The sequence below is a fragment of the Abramis brama genome (assembly GCF_963993115.1).
Source record: "Abramis brama genome assembly, chromosome: 2".
Classification (NCBI taxonomy): domain Eukaryota; kingdom Metazoa; phylum Chordata; class Actinopteri; order Cypriniformes; family Leuciscidae; genus Abramis; species Abramis brama.
The window spans coordinates 9,792,793-9,809,403 of NC_139964.1; the positions used below are offsets into that span (position 1 = coordinate 9,792,793).

General features: G+C 34.9%; 1 protein-coding gene across 2 annotated transcripts in view; it reads right to left on the reverse strand.

Moving 5' to 3' along the window:
* Positions 1-4,019: 4,019 nt before the first annotated feature.
* LOC311077627 (caspase b-like) overlaps positions 4,020-16,611 on the reverse strand; it is a 28,427-nt gene continuing 15,835 nt past the window's right edge. For both annotated transcript variants that reach the window (XM_084106205.1, XM_084106204.1), the window contains exons 2-8: positions 7,343-7,616; positions 6,727-6,869; positions 5,693-5,866; positions 5,328-5,580; positions 5,121-5,204; positions 4,799-4,908; positions 4,020-4,660 (exon numbers count right to left, since the gene is read on the reverse strand). In XM_084106205.1, coding sequence (XP_083962331.1) covers positions 4,550-4,660; positions 4,799-4,908; positions 5,121-5,204; positions 5,328-5,580; positions 5,693-5,866; positions 6,727-6,869; positions 7,343-7,607 — 1,140 coding nt within the window. In that variant the 5' untranslated portion in view covers positions 7,608-7,616 and the 3' untranslated portion in view covers positions 4,020-4,549. The remainder of the gene's footprint in view (positions 4,661-4,798; positions 4,909-5,120; positions 5,205-5,327; positions 5,581-5,692; positions 5,867-6,726; positions 6,870-7,342; positions 7,617-16,611) is intronic.

The following is a 16,611-nucleotide window of genomic DNA, read 5'->3' on the forward strand; positions in this document are numbered from 1 at the left end:
ACTCTGCTAAGTCGGCTAATGTGACACAGCAGCAACACTGTAAAATATGTATGCGTTTTATCAGAGGTGGAAAGTCCAGGGGTCAGAAAGTAAAAGTCCTGCCATATATTTATTCCACCCAAGAACTCACACAGCAAACACTCCAGTGTTAAATGAACTCTCCTGTGAGTTTATTTGGCTCCAGACTCAAGAGTGTTAAAGTTAATGAGATAATTAAGTGATTGTTTGAGTGATGATTGAGCATTATTGAAAACACCTGATGTTAACAAGCAGAATTACTGAAGGAGAAAAATCACATTAATACATAATTACAATTATCATTCTGGGATCTAGAAATGTTCTATAACTCATTCAGTTTGAGTTCTGTTTCAGTCATTCAAGTTTCGGTAATATTTGAGTGCTGTGAACTCAATTGTATTTAGTTAATATTACTGTTAGGTTTTACAGTGTACCAATACATATTATTTTAGTAATGAATGCATATACACTTGTGAATAACTTGCATATACATATAAACTTGACGCACGCATACACCTATAAATACTCGCATATACATATAAACTTCCATGCATATACACCTATAAACACTCGCACATACATATAAACTTCCATGCATATACACCTATAAACACTCGCACATACATATAAACTCGATGCGCGCATACACATCCATAAAACACTTGCGCATACATATAAAATAAAACGTGGATGCATGCTTTGTGTATATATGTATATGCGAGTGATTTCATATGTGGATGTGCGTGAACTTTTCAGTGTAAACAGTACAGTATACAACACAGATAGAAGGGTGCCAATAAATCTGTGGTGATATACAACATGCTTTAAGAAAAGTTTATTTCCATCACACTGTAAAGTGTTTTTAGATATTACATATAGATAACATATACCAAAGATTTTACATATAAACTGGGTCAGCATACTGTTAATTACAGTTAGTACCATGGGAAGTATAGGGGTGCTGATGTGACCCCTGGCGTGGAGCCCATGAAGAAATATGGTTGGGGATAAAAGTTCACACAAACAAAACCAAAAAACTGTGGTGTTTAGCCTATAGGCATATATATTACGTGTGTTTGTTTTTATTTATGCTGTATTATAAAATACACATATTATAACAAATAAATATATTTGGAAATTGCCCTTTAAAACGAAGGCTCAGTTTGTGGTTCACAATTATTTGATTAAAAACAACAAAAACAATAAAACAAAGACAAAGTCACTTATATTAAACACTTTTTTATAGATTTTTTTTTGTTATCAGAAGTTATATCTAGCACCTTTAATTGCCTTCGCTATCGTCCTGTCAATCATCTGTCTCATTCTCGCGGGTCGCGGATTTGACCATCATCGGTACCCACCCTCAGCCGATTGGCATTACAGTATTTGCAATCACCATCCCGTGTTAAAACGGAGCATCTAAAAGAAAAGTTCTGACTGCTGACTGAAAATTGGTCAGTGAGCCTCTCCCGCTCGGCGCTGTCAAGCGCAGCTTCACCACACAGATTTAACTCCGCACAGCTAAATAAAACAGGCTGGTGGCAAACTAATAATTACTATCTCTGATGTAAAGATTTCTGTGAAACGCGTAAAGTTGCACAGAAGAAAGCCCAATAGGACCTGCCCTGTACAGTTTAAGAATCTGTAGCCATAGTAGAGGACTATTATTTTGTTGAACAGACCCGAGCGACAACTGATGACGTCACATGCTCAGACTTGCTTGACCAATCGGTGGAAGGGGGCGTGTCAGGCCGCCCACCTGTGGAAAACGAATTTTGAAGTAATTTATTCGTGTTTTGCCTGTGAACTAAAAAACGAAAAATCAAGCCGAAATCTCGTTTTTTCCGGGGTTTTTTTATGCTTATTTCATTTCAAATTGGAAAACAAACTATCAAAATGACACAAATGACTTTTACACTGAAATGCCTTCCGGTTACACTGAAATGCCTTCCGGTTACACTGAAATTCCTTCCGTTTGCAATGAAAAGTTCACGCACATCCACATTAAAATCACTCGCATATACATACACAACTAAAGCACACATCCACGTTTTATTTTGTATGTATGCGCGAGTGTTTTATGGATGTGTATGCGCGCATCGAGTTTATATGTATGTGCGAGTGTTTATAGGTTTATATGCATGGAAGTTTATATGTATATGCGAGTATTTATAGGTGTATGCGTGCGTCAAGTTTATATGTATATGCAAGTAAATCACAAGTGTATATGCATTCATTACTAACATAATATGTATTGGTATGGATTTCATATTAGTGTGCACGTGTATTTCATATATGTATTTTGAACATCCAATAGTAGGGTAGAGTGGGGGAAAACGCCCCCCTGGGGTAAAACGCCCCCCACCTGTTTTTCCCAAAATAACCACTAAAAGTGTTCAAGATACATTTTTACTGTTGCTATGCACTACGTTGATAACGGGGATATACAAATCTCTATGGAGAAGCTGACACCAGCGACACATTTGAAGAGAAGAGGATTACATGGTAAATGCTATTATTTTCAGATATTAGTAAATAAGTGTTTAAGAGAATATTGTTCTGCAGGATATCACAGTGATGTATGATAGATGAATAGTGAAGTCTGTAGTTTGAGATCATATATTATTTATAAGGAATATAATTATATTTTAAAAATTAAACATTTTTTTAAAAACTCATAGCTTGTGGGGTAAAACGCCCACGCTGAGGGGTAAAACGCCCCCCCCCCCCCTGGGGGCATAGTTTCTCTATCATAATTACTATAATAAAATATTTCTGTCTATCAAATCCTTTGTTTAACACTTAATGCAGTATAACTAGGTGGTAAAATCTAAATATTTGAACAAAACATGAAAAAATTACCTCAAGTGAGCATTAACTAGCTAGCTTGCTAGCAAAGTTACCGCACTGATGGAAGGTAGTTAAATTTGGCTATTTTGGACATTGCTGAAATAAATATTAATATACATGTTGATACATTACTTGCCTTTTACCTTTAGAGATTAAAAACTATTGTCTGTTAATTTTGCTGTTGATCTATGAAGCAAACTGGTTGGTAAGAAAGGGGGCATTTTACCCCACCTTGGGGGGCGTTTTACCCCACCGCTGGGGCAAAACGCCCCCTTTGTACAAAAATATTTTCAGTGAAAATACTAATTAATTATGAAGGCTGAGCAATTTTAATAGTTGGTGAATAACTCCTGCCATAGTCACTCAAAACCGGGATGGCAATTCTAGTCACATTTATGTTTTGTTTCACTGTAATGTCACATTTTCCTTAAGGGGGGCGTTTTCCCCCACTCTACCCTATACATGTATATGTGAGTAATTTATGCACGTGTGTTATGTATGTATTGATAAGCGAAGTTTGATTTAAATCCTACGTGGCGCCTCATAACGTAACACTATAGGCTACTGAACTGTTTATGACTCATTGCTTTTAGCAGCGCTCAGTTTTCCCATTAGTTGTTTACATTGGTATTTGTTTTTCCCGGACATCCTGTAGTATTCAATCAGACAATGAGTTTGTTTGCGTGTCATACGCATCAGACGTTCAGTCAACGGTCCGTGGTCGTCTAGTCTTCATCCACTTCTCAATTCATTGCAGAGGAATAACTGACCTCAGAATATCCCGAATGACCAATCAGAATCAAGCATTTCATAGAGCCGTGAAATAATATCAATATAGATGATATTCTGCAACTCAACTGGTGTGTTTTGCTGTAAAGTCATTTTTGGCTCACTATGTGTTAAACACTGTTAACTTATAATGAAATTATTAAAACTATAATTCTTAGTTTGTACTTTGATATTTTACAGTACCTTTTTATATTTTTTGTTTATATATTTTTGTTTTATAAACACATTTGGTCAGCAATGAGGGTATTGAGAGCGCTACACAAAAAAAATTCAGACTGATATATTTAATATGAGTCGGACTCTTTCCACATGTGAAATCTTCTACAAACACAGATGCTGGAGGCAAGAGACAAAGGCATGGGAACAAATTAGAAAAGCTTTATTGATTAATTTGCACTTTTATCAAAGTTATATAAAAAGTAGAAGAAGAAGGAGCAATCTAATGAAAGAAGTAGAGCAATTCTGGATGGAAACTCCTTAGCAGTTAAATGGTAAATATAGTAATATGAAAATAGAAAAGTATATTAAAAAAAAAATCTTATTAAATGAGAGTAAAATGAATATAAGTGATAAATGCATGCAATATACTGTATCTGGAATGCATTTTTGCATATAATTCCTCTTTAACTCGATTCAAGGCAAGACACTCATTCACTGGTCTTGAGATTTTGTTCTATTTAGCTTTTTTATTCAACTATATCCAGATTTCAGTTACAATAAAAATCTCAAAATCATTTCTCAAAATAAGTTTCGAACCAGACTTCATCCAATGTAGAGATTTCTGGTCTGAAAATATATTCAAATTTGTGCATATTATTTAGATATTATTTAGATCTTTGCATTCTATCAGCCTGTGGTGTCTTGCCTTAAACTGATGTTACACTGCACATCCTCAGAGTCCAGGGAACAGGTAGAGTTTCTTGGGAAGGGACGTCCTGTCAATACACGGCATTAGTTTTCCCAGACCCGTGAATCGTGGATCTTTCTCCATGCGTAAGGTGACCTATAATAAAAAAAAGATCACATGTGAATGTGACAAGAAGCAAACTTTTATTTTACCTGAGCAAAGCACCGGAAGAGATTATTTTGCTTTTGGGCAGAAATAAAGCAAACCAATTTAAATGGGATTTTCAACATTTACCTTCCTGAACAACTCCATAATGTCATCAATATGAGCCCATTTACAGAACACATCCACGATGTAACAGATAAAAAAACTTCCTTCGACAGGATGCCTGTATGCAATGATACCTGTGGAGAAAAACCATTGGTAGGTTGAAGAACTTCAAAAAGCAACCCAAACTTTGAAACACTGGCCAACATCAACAGACTGCTTCATGTGCTTTCATCATAAGACCTTCTTCAAAGTGTGAATCAACATTAATTATTTCTGAATATGAACAAAACAGTGTGTAGTGTGATCAACAAATCAATCTTGCATCAGAAATCAGTGTTTTACTTACCAGGGAGGCAGGACTTAAAACAGACGAAGTCTTTCTCTCTGTGCACAATGAAGTCTGACTGTATATCCACACCTCCTGTGTGTTCTGGACAGAGAAACGGTTAATGATATGGATGATAATAATACAGTAAATACAGGAAAAAATTCGGAGTAGAAAGAGAAACAGAAATATGACAAGAAGAGTTGAGTTTCATCAGTAATGTTGTACCTCCTCTGCAGGCTTGAATCAGAATAACCTTTGGTTTATCAATCAGAGCAGGACATTTCTCTGAGTTCAGATTGGAGAAGATGTCGTCAACAAAGAAGAAATCATTGGGGTTTTTCTCCTCATCATAGTTGACCCCTAAAATGGCATCTTTATTTAGGATTATGTTCCCATGAGACATCAGAACCACAAAGGTGCTGTCCGAGTCTTTATGTTCAGGACGTGCAGCGAAGTTCCTGACTCGAGCAGATATTTCCTGTCAATAAAAACATTTTATTTTTTACAGAAATGCAGAGTATATAATGCTTTGTAAAATATTTGTTCAGATTTCTATATCCACATCAGAAGTCCACTAGCTCTATACGCACTTTCCCAGTTAGATCTCTGTATTTCTCAACTCTGTAACCCAAAGCTGTCAGCAGCCACTCCATGTTATCCTCGTCTCTCTCTGCTCCAGCCCTGTAAGGTAAGTGCTCAAACTGTATGTTGGTGATCAGCAGAGCTAAACATTCCCTCTGAGACTTGTCCTTTGGTATATAAACCTGTGAGAAACATCAGTATTAGCAGAATTATAACATTAATAGAGTCGCCTGAACTGAAACTAAATAAGGAGTGATCATAAACGCATTCTGTGAATAGATGATTCAACAATTTACAATTCATAATGATATCAAATAAATCATAAAAAGTGATTTAGATTTAGAGGCCATAAATTAATGTTTTGTCTTGTTTGTTGATATCTAGAGAGAAAAATAATATTACATAAAGCAATGGCCATTCTTCATAAAATATCATGAAAACTCAATGTTCCAGCACAAAATAAGCGATAGCTATTAACTGATATTTGACATATCTCTGGTATTAAAACCAGATTAATGTGTCCAGCATCTGGAGGGCCACAGTCCATCAGCGTTCAGATCCTCTCAGAGACATTCAGTCTTTGTTAATTTCACTATCATGGACTTATAGTTTGAATTTCATCATTTCCTGTGTTCTTTGTTCATGTTTCTCTCTTTCATTTGTTGCTATGGTAACTCATTTAATCATTGCACCTGCTTGTCATTTTAGTTCATTATCTGTATATATAAGCTCCTCATTTCTCTAGCTGTTGGTTATAATTTGTGTTTGGAGTTTGTACTAGAACACACTGTTACGTTACCTGTGGATGATGAGTTTGTTTGATTTCAATACTTTTATTTTGAATTAATCTTCATCTGACCTTCTTCTGTGGACTTTATTCACTGCTATTGTGAGAGTTCCTGCCTGAGATCCTCATTAATCCTGAACTCTTGCTGCTTCAGCTGCTGGATGGACAAACTCTGCAGGACGGCGGCCCTACGAAAGCTGGACTAGCAATCCCTGAATGCACTGTTTTCCCAAAAGTACTGAAACAGATACTTGCATCATTTCTGTTTTCACTGAGAATTCTGTCCTTAAACTCTTGGCTGCTTTGAGTAATGTGTGGTCTACTCCAGTCGGACTGGATGGGCTGATCCTCCACAGACATTGAAGCATTTCTTCTGTCCTCCGGCTCAGGCCGCTGAACTGAAGTCAGGAAAACACACATCACAATATATCAACAGCCTGAAGAACATTCTCTACATCTGTCTGCAGCTACAGCTGTTTATTGATGAAAGTCGACAGCATTAAGACTTTGAAGAGACACTTTCAAGGTCCTTGTTTTCAGGTCATAAACAGTTTTCTTTCTTCCTTTCTTTTTTTTTTTTTTTTACTTTACGTAAATATCAACCCATCTTAGGGGCATGCATACATACTATATTACTGCTTTTTATATATGACAATATTATGACACCAAATCACACCCTTATTTTTAACATAATTTTCTGTTTGATCTATTGCTCAATATTCACATGGTTATTTACTGTATTTATAATAAACAAACTTTTTATATAAAAAAAATTAACATAACTGTACAATTTCATGTATATTTCTCTTTATTTTTTTCAAAGTGATGACTACTACTCAATCTTAAACTGGTATAAACTGTTATTCTTTACCTTCCTGAAGTGCCGACTCAAGGATCTTTGCAAGATTATTATGGTTGATTTTGCGCAACGCTTGTACTGTGATCTTCCCAGCCTCATCACTGTACTTATCTACCATGTAATCCACAACATCTGACCGATCAGCTTTCTGAAGCTTTGCTCGAGGAATAGAGTCGGTGTCTGGTACCAGACCGTTACACAGGTGCCATTTGAATTTTTTGAAGTCATCGTCAACAAGATCCTCAAGTGCATCAAGCATCAGTGCTTTAACGTCCATTTTGTGTCACTAGGAGAAAAAGGCAAAGAAAGAAAAGTCTTTATTGGATGCAAAAAAAAAAAAAAACGTAAAAAGACCGTTTCCAGACTGTTCTCATTTATCTCCAAAAAAAACACACGAATGGCAACTTTAGGGGAAAGTTCTGTGTTATTTGCAGTGATCTGGTGCAGGGAAGTGGGAGAGTTTTTTTTCATGCTTAAAATCAGTGTGTGTGTGTGACCACACCATCACTATGTCATCAAAGGTCAAAGTTGTTGCAACACTGTAAAATCGTAATGTATAATATACGTAATAAATACGTAATGTATATGCATCTATATATATATATATATATATATACCTATAGACTATATAAATTATTACACAAAACTATTCACAATGTGTTCAGCTGTGACCGGAAACCCTGTGCACAAATATACAGGAAACTAAAGTTGAGATTAAAAATGATATATGTTTTCGATTAAACCTGTTTTGTGAAACCATGAATGACAGAACTGGTCAACTATTCTCGTTTTTAATCTGATAACATCCTCTCATGAGTCTCATCTAATAAGGCGAGGAAGGCTGAGAAAGTTAGTAATGTTGAAGCTGATAAAGTTGGTTGTTTATAATGATTTGCCCACTAATGTTGCTCCTATGCAAACAATATACAAAATTAATATTTTGTTGTTATTTGTGTATTCTTTCACACACTGTCTGTTTTCCAGTCTATCTTTAATCCCAGTCTAACTGACCAATCCGAATGGATATTCAAATGACGCAATGCCAGATATGCGTCTGAGAAAAAATTGTCATCTGTTTTTCTTCATTCAAATGAATATGACTTTTCCAAAAGAAAAAATGTTATCGATTTGTTTTTGTTATTAGGGGAAAAAACAGCCTTTAAAATGTATTTAGAATCTGTAAAATTTTGAAAAATCAAAAAAGCCCAATCAAAAAACTGTATCTCTGATAAATGAATGTTTGTGATGCCCTTTATTTTATTTTATTTTATTTTATTTTATTTTATTTTATTTTATTCTATTGTTTTGTTTATTTTATTTAAATGATTGTTGTTTCAATTTATACCTACACAATGTGAAAATGTGTAAAATAAATGTGTCAAGATGTTGCTATTGAATTCTCCCATTGGGAAAGTTCAATAAAACATTAAAAAAGCTTCCAGAGATCGCTTTAAATTGTTACCTTTGTTGTGTTTTGCAAGCTGAATGTTGAAGTCTGTGTGACTCAAGCATGATCAATTATATAAGAGATTGTCACAAATGTAGAGAGATTATAGCAACACAGTTAAAAGTTTCACAACGTGTTTATCGCGGAAGTGTTGCCAGCTCAATTTTAAAACATCATTATTTTACATGAAATATAGTGATGTTATTCTACCACGGAAGTATGTAAAGCAACACAATGCAATCACTAGTAAGACTTCCTGTTAATAAAGTATCTGGTATGAATCTATTCTATATTAACAACGCATTAAATCACATTACACATTAATAAACCACAATAAATAAAACAAATCAAGTGATGTCTCATGTCTGAAGTAAAGTGAATTACGAGTCATTGGACAGGCGTCCAATCACAACTGACTTCCGGAAAAGTAACCAATGACATTTGAGGTTATTAAAACAGTAAGTCCCGCCCCTCGACTGCCAAAAATAAGAGTAGGCTTGTTTGAGATGAGCAAAATCTGCGCAGAACCGATCACCGGTGATCAGCGCGAGATGCATGCCGGTTAGAAATGTGTCCGAGCGCGGTTCGCCTTGCTCTGATATCATGCTGACTTATGTCAAAAATCTCTCGCGATCACAAGGCGCACGTGTCGGATTCTGCAGTCGGGCGCAGTTGCTCTCCACCGACTGTGCTGATCAAAAGCACGATGGTAAACGACTTGCTGACGACACAGCTTAATGCTCATTGGTTTAAACAACCGTGATCCCTTGTGAAAAAGAAGTGTGCTTAATTGTATTTAAAGCGCACTTTTTGTGTACTTAAAATAATAAAAGTATACTTTTTGAAAAGTGCACTTGCAGATAATATAATAAAAGTAAAATTAAAGACCACTTATGTGTACTTAAAGGGAATACACTTTAATGACAATATTTATTAACACACTTAAGTGCACTTTTTACAAATGCACTTTGTAATAATATCTAATTAAGTTTAACTTAAAGTAAGTACACTTTCATCACAATATTTATAAACACACTTAAGTGTATTTTTAAAAATGCACTTTGTAATAATGTCTAATTAAGCTTAACTTAAAGAAAGTACACTTTCATCACAATATTTATAAACACACTTAAGTACAATTTTTACAAATGCACTTTGTAATAATATCTAATTAAGTTTCATCTAAAGTAAGTACAGTTTCATCACAATATTTCTTAACACACTTAAATAATTTTTTTAAAATGCACTTTGTAATAATGTCTAATTAAGTTTTACTTAAAGAAAGTACACTTTTATCATGATATTTATAAACACACTTAAGTGCACTTTTTACGAATGCACTTTGTAATAATATCTAATTAAGTTTAACTTAAAGTAAGTACTCTTTCATCACAATATTTATAAACACACTTAAGTGCATTTTTAAAAATGCACTTTGTAATAATGTCTAATTAAGTTTAATTTAAAGTAAGGACACTTTCATCACAATATTTCTTAACACACTTAAAGGTATAGCGGAGGATTTTCTTTTTCCGGGTGGGTAGTGTAAACTATTGGTCCACCTAAGTGTCAATCATTCTGGTGATATGTTTACGTAAGGCCGTCGTACGTGCTCGTCCCTTAGTTTTCGCTTTCTGCGCATGCGCACTTTCAGGTGTTTATGTGTGGTGAGCTAGAGCTCAGCCATTCATTGAAGCTCGCCGTTTCACCGGGTCCTTTGAAAATGTCTGAGGGTCGCAAGAGAAAAAGTTTGTACGAACTGTATGAGAAGAAGAGAAAGGCCTCAGAAGAGAGAAACAAGATCAGAGTGTTTTTGGGAGATTGTTTCACACGATGGCGTGCGCTGAAAACACAGGTTGGGCTTCCCACTGATGCCTCAGTCGCGAAGTTTCTACTCGACAGGTAAAGTTGGGCATACTATTTGGAGAAAAAGTGCAAATCTTCTTTTGGAAAGTAATCTTGTATGAGCGATGCCGACAGCAACTTGTAAACAGAGCGTGCACGAGGAGAACCTCGCACACGTTTAATAGGCGTTCCCTCTCGGGAGCAGGTAGAGTGTTGCGCATGTGCTTTTTTTCAAAAAGTGGAGAGGGCGGTTCTTATCTAAAATTCGGAAAGATCCTCCGCTATACCTTTAAGTACACTTTTTACAAATGCACTTTGTAATAATATCTGATTAAGTTTAATTTAAAGTAAGAACACTTTCATCACAATATTTCTTAACACACTTAAATACACTTTAAAAATGCACTTTGTAATAATGTCTAATTAAGCTTAACTTAAAGAAAGTACACTTTCATCATAATTTTTATAAACACACTTAAGTGCACTTTTTACAAATGCACTTTTTAATAATGTCTAATTAAATGTTACTTAAAGAAAGAACACTTTCATGACAATATTTATAAACACACTTAAGTGCATGTTTTAAAAAATGCACTTTGTAATGTGTACTAAGTTTTACTTAAACATACATTTTAAATAATTATGATTTATAGTGTTTTAAATTTATTAAAGTTATTAAAGGAAATTTATTTTTATGTATTGACTAATATATATTAAATAAAATAACAGTTTTAATGGAAAACATGGAAAATAATTGATTTTAATTCCAACTCAAGTGTGTTGTCCAAAATTAATTTGTTAATGTATTTTAAATGTGTTTTGTCTATAATATATACTGTGTGCATTATGCAGTTGAAATGTATTTTTCCAATACATCTGCTTATACAGTATAATCCAGTACAACTTATTGTTGACATTTTTATCACCAGCCCTTGCCCTATGAACTCAACTAGTGTCAGCTTTCTACATAATATTTGAAAATAAAATGTAATATAAGAGAGGAGCCTAATAGTAATGTGTTGTAGCTACTTTACATCTGTGAACATAATACTTTCAATATCATTATGTTGTTCTAAGTCAATTAAACACACATTTAATTGTATTAATTGCGAGCAAAAGTTAAACAAATGTAAACAAAATTCATTTGCATTTAAATTCAGTTAAAATACATTTAATTTTAATCACACTACACTACATTGGAAAAAAGATTGACTTTTAGTTAGGTTAATGAGTAAAGTTTTGTGAACTTACAGAGTTTAACAACACAATGAGTTAGAACAACAGAAAAGCTGAAATAACATTTAACCATAGACCATGCATGATATATGAATATGTTGTTTAATGCGCATGCGCGAGGAATACTACGTCATTATGACGCACTACTTCACTAGAGTTTGAAAAATGCGCTATGTTTTGCGATCCGTTTGCGATCCGTGATGATACTGAAGCTAGCCAAACAAGAGAACAAAAGGAGCACCACGTTTGGATGTTTGTTTGCAGATGAGACGTTATGCTGCAGATAATCAGTCAAGTATATCTTGATGCTTTCTTTATAATAATAATAATTCGTTACATTTATATAGCGCTTTTTCTGAGACCTTAAAGCGCTTTACATAGATGGGGGAATCTCCTCAACCACCACCAATGTGCAGCATCCACTTGGATGATGCGATGGCAGCCATACTGGTGGAAAGGAGACAGTGATGAAGCCAATCAGTATATGGGGATGATTAGGAGGCCATGATGGACAGAGGCCAAGGGGCAAATTTGGCCAGGATACCGGGGTTACACCCCTACTCTTTTTCGAAGGACATCCTGGGATTTTTAATGACCACAGAGAGTCAGGACCTCGGTTTAACGTCTCATCCGAAGGACGGTGCTCTTTTGGCAGTATAGTGTCCCTGTCACTATACTGGGGCATTAGGACCCACACAGACCACAGGGTGAGCACCCCCTGCTGGCCTCACTAACACCTCTTCCAGCAGCAACCTGGTTTTCTCAGGAGGTCTCCCATCCAGGTACTAACCAGGCTCAGCCCTGCTTAGCTTCAGTGGGCAACCAGTCTTGGGCTACAGGGTGATATGGCTGCTGCTTTAGTTCTTTTTTTTTTTTTTCACCGTAACATGTCAGTTGCTGAGTGCATTTTAATCGCAGATATTATAAACTCAATAGACTCTGGAGGTGAATGAATCATGTTTTCAATAATTTATATATGATTGCATTCTTATAATGTCTTACATTGTAATGTGAGGAAGGCGTGTGTGGTCGTGTTCGAGGAATTTGGTTGCTGATTTTTTTTTAAAAACTAAACCAACTTTTTAAGTTATTTTAAACAAGCTAGCACTACTAAAAATTTGCTGAATGCTGATCCAATATTGTAACACTCGAAGACGTTTATATACATTTAATACAAATAATCAATCTTATAACCACATAATCATAATCACTTATAACCATAAATATTTAATATATTACCCACCTCTAGAAAAAAAATGCTTGTAAAGTTTTCAATTTCATTTTGTATTTAAAGAGTTGTTCAATTACTATTTTTTATTTATCTGGATTTAAACATTCATTTTGCAGGATCAGTTCATATTTGTTATTGGAGATACAGTGCAAGCAGTGTGGAATCACAGACCTGTATTGATGAGGTGATGTTACAAGATTTATCATGACAGCACATCCTGATCAAGCTAAAACACTACTTTCAAGTCACTAACTATCCCTATAGCTTTTAAATGCTTTGAATCTTTTGCATGTGCAAGTAATAAATTCCCACCTGTGCATTTACACATGCCCCTATAATCATCATATATTTTATAGGTAACAAACCAAAGGAAGAAGGCTTGCAGCATTGCTGTGTCAACCGTGGTAAATACAGGAACAGGAACATCCTTCATGAAGATGTGGGGCAAGCTTAAAATGTAAGAATACCTTTCTTAATTTGCATTGGTCCTGGGTTTGCATGGGTCATACAGTATATCTATATTTGTGTAATTGATAAAGTTATGCTTAATTCCCTGTAAAGTAGCAATAAAAAGGTTCTCTATTTTGAATCACTTTAAGCCCAGGGTCAGTAAAGATGGTGTAGTCAGTGGAATCCTGGTGTTTGTGGGAAATAGAAGGAACCTTGCAGCTTTCTACTAAGATGTGGCCCTGGTGACTGAGGTAATCAATCACATCACACATTCATCAACAGTTAACAGTCAAAAGTTTACATACACCTTGCAGAATAAACTGCTTCATCAGGGTAGTACTAAATAAAAATAAAACGTATACATTTTTGTGATCCCTATTATTGCTAAAATTGTTAACATTTTGCAGATACTGCAAGGTGTATATCAACTTTGAAGCGCAACCGTATCTCTTTCATTCAATTGAGCCAAATATAATAATGGACTGGATCTGTATTATAAACAAATTTTCTGTTTTTGTTTTTTTCCTCAAGGCATTTTTTCTGACTTTCCTGCATCTTTGAAACATTTCCATTCACATATACTCTGGAGAGCATCTGGGACATTGACATAAACAGCACTTTCCAACAACTTAAAAAATTGGGTGACAAATATTTTTTTTAGACGAACTTAGATTCACTGTAATGCTGGAGTAAGCATTTGGTCCTGTTTAATGTTGGTGCTGGTAAAGGTTTAAAGGGATACTCCACTTTAAAATGAAAATTCTGTCATCATATACTCACCCTCATGTTGTTTCAAACCTGTATGAATTTCTTTCTTCTGCTGAACAGAAAGAAAGATATTTAGAAGAATGTTAGTAACCAGACAGATTTTTGGTACCATTGACTTCCATAGTCAAAAATAGTCCAAAAATCAATGGTACCAAAAACTGTCTGATTACTAACATTCTTCTAAATATCTTTCTTTCTGTTCAGTAGAAGAAAGAAATTCATACAGGTTTAAAACAACATGAGGGTGAGTATATGATGACAGAATTTTCATTTTAAAGTGGAGTATCCCTTTAAGAGCTAAATAACAAGGTTCGGTAACACTTTTAATTTGGTCTCATTTGTTAATATTTATTATAGACTAATAAATGCTTAAAGTATTATTCATTCTTAGTTCATGTTAACTGAAGTAGGTTACTAGTATATTTTTGTAAAGCATTACCCAAAGGTCTCTTTCCAAAACTGTTTGTGTTTATGCATAGTGTTTCTCTGGGTTTTCTTGTGCATCAACAGAAAGGTTTTTATGTATTTCTTTTAGAGATGATTTTGTCAGTAAATTTAGAGGGTTTTACATTTAGTTTTTGTTGATTGTAACATTGCATTTAATTCACACTTAAGTGTATTGTTAACTGACATTAAAGTATATTTTAAATCACATTAATTGCATGTCATTATATTGTGTAGTGCACTTTAACTATATTTTTAAGATATTAGAAGCAATTATGAAAGAAGATATAAAGTTGTATTAAAGTACCAATTAAGTTGTTCCAAAAAATCACTCTTAATGGCAACTTATTACATTTTATTTCAACTTAATATATGATATATTTGAAATTAATTACACTTAATGTGCATTAAGTGCGCCGAAAAGATGCCATTTAATTCACACTTAAGTGTATATATTTAAAGTACATTATTTATGTAATAAGTACACTTTATAAAAGTACACTTAAGTGCACTTTTTTTTCACAAGGGATGTATTGTTCTCTTTTAAAATGTTTGATTTTAAAACTCTGATATCATGGTTTATGTGTATACGTTATGAGTGAATATTCCCAAACTATCTGACAGTGTGATCTCTATGGGTTATGCAATGTAATTTTTTATTAAAAAAACACACAAAAAAACATGTCTGTACTAAAGAAAAAAAGATTGATAAACATGTATTTGGAATGGAATTAAATAAGTAGGCTACTTTGGGTGTCTTGTTCATTATATTTATTTTCATATAAATGCAACAGAACTTAAATTCCAGTTTATTAGCAACACTGTGCACGAGCGTGAATCCCGCGATATCCATCTTTAATCTCACAGGTGTCAGATCCACTGCGAGAAGAGATCTGTCCGGCTTGCCTGTGCTTTTTTCACTCCTCCTCTCACTGCAGCCGCCTACTCTCGCATACATTTCAGGCGAGGCAAGGCGCATCTCAAACAAGCCACTCTCAGAAAATAAAGTACATAATTGTACCTTTAGGGGTACAATGGCTTGTCACTGGGGCTGTACCCTCAAGGGTACAATATTGTACCCTTGGCATAGGGTACATATTTGTACCCTTGTGATTTGTACCTTAAGAGACCAATCTTGTACCTGTGGTGACAATTTTGTACCTTTATTTAACAATACAAAAATGGACCCTTCAAAAATGGTACAAAATTGGCTTTGACAGGGTACAATCGTTGACAACAATGATATATATATATATACATATATATTACACACACACTGAATTAAAATCAGAATTTATTAAATCCTTTTCATTTTCACATTTTCCAACATTTCATTTTAAACTCAATGTCTAACTGTGACATATAAATTATTATCATCCGAGTAAATGTCATTTGCCTGAAAGTCCATTTCATGTCCTTTCATCTCGACGTCGGTTACTTCTATGCCTGCTTCTGATATTTTCTGAAGGACCTCCTCGGTTGAAAGTCATGTAAGAACCATGAGTAAACGTGCTATGACTTCTTCTCCACCAATGGCCAAAAGAAAGAAAGACCGCAAACTGGACATTCTTTTAAATTGAGATTTAAGCAGCCAATCAGGGCTGGCTCTAGTGTTGGAGCGAGCAAAACCAGCAGGCGAGAGGAGATCAAGCGCGAAAGCGTGGGGAATGATCATGCGCGCGCGCGAGAGCTTGTACTGCGTGCAGAGGAGATGTCATGCGCGCGCAGGGTTTGAATGAGCTCGCGAGTTCCCGTTTCCTTGCGTGTAGATCTGTTATCCTCTCGCGGAAGTTATTCACCGCGCGCGCCAGCGTCAGCTGTGCGTGCGCTCGGTTATTTTAGTCATTGATTTGCCGCCAT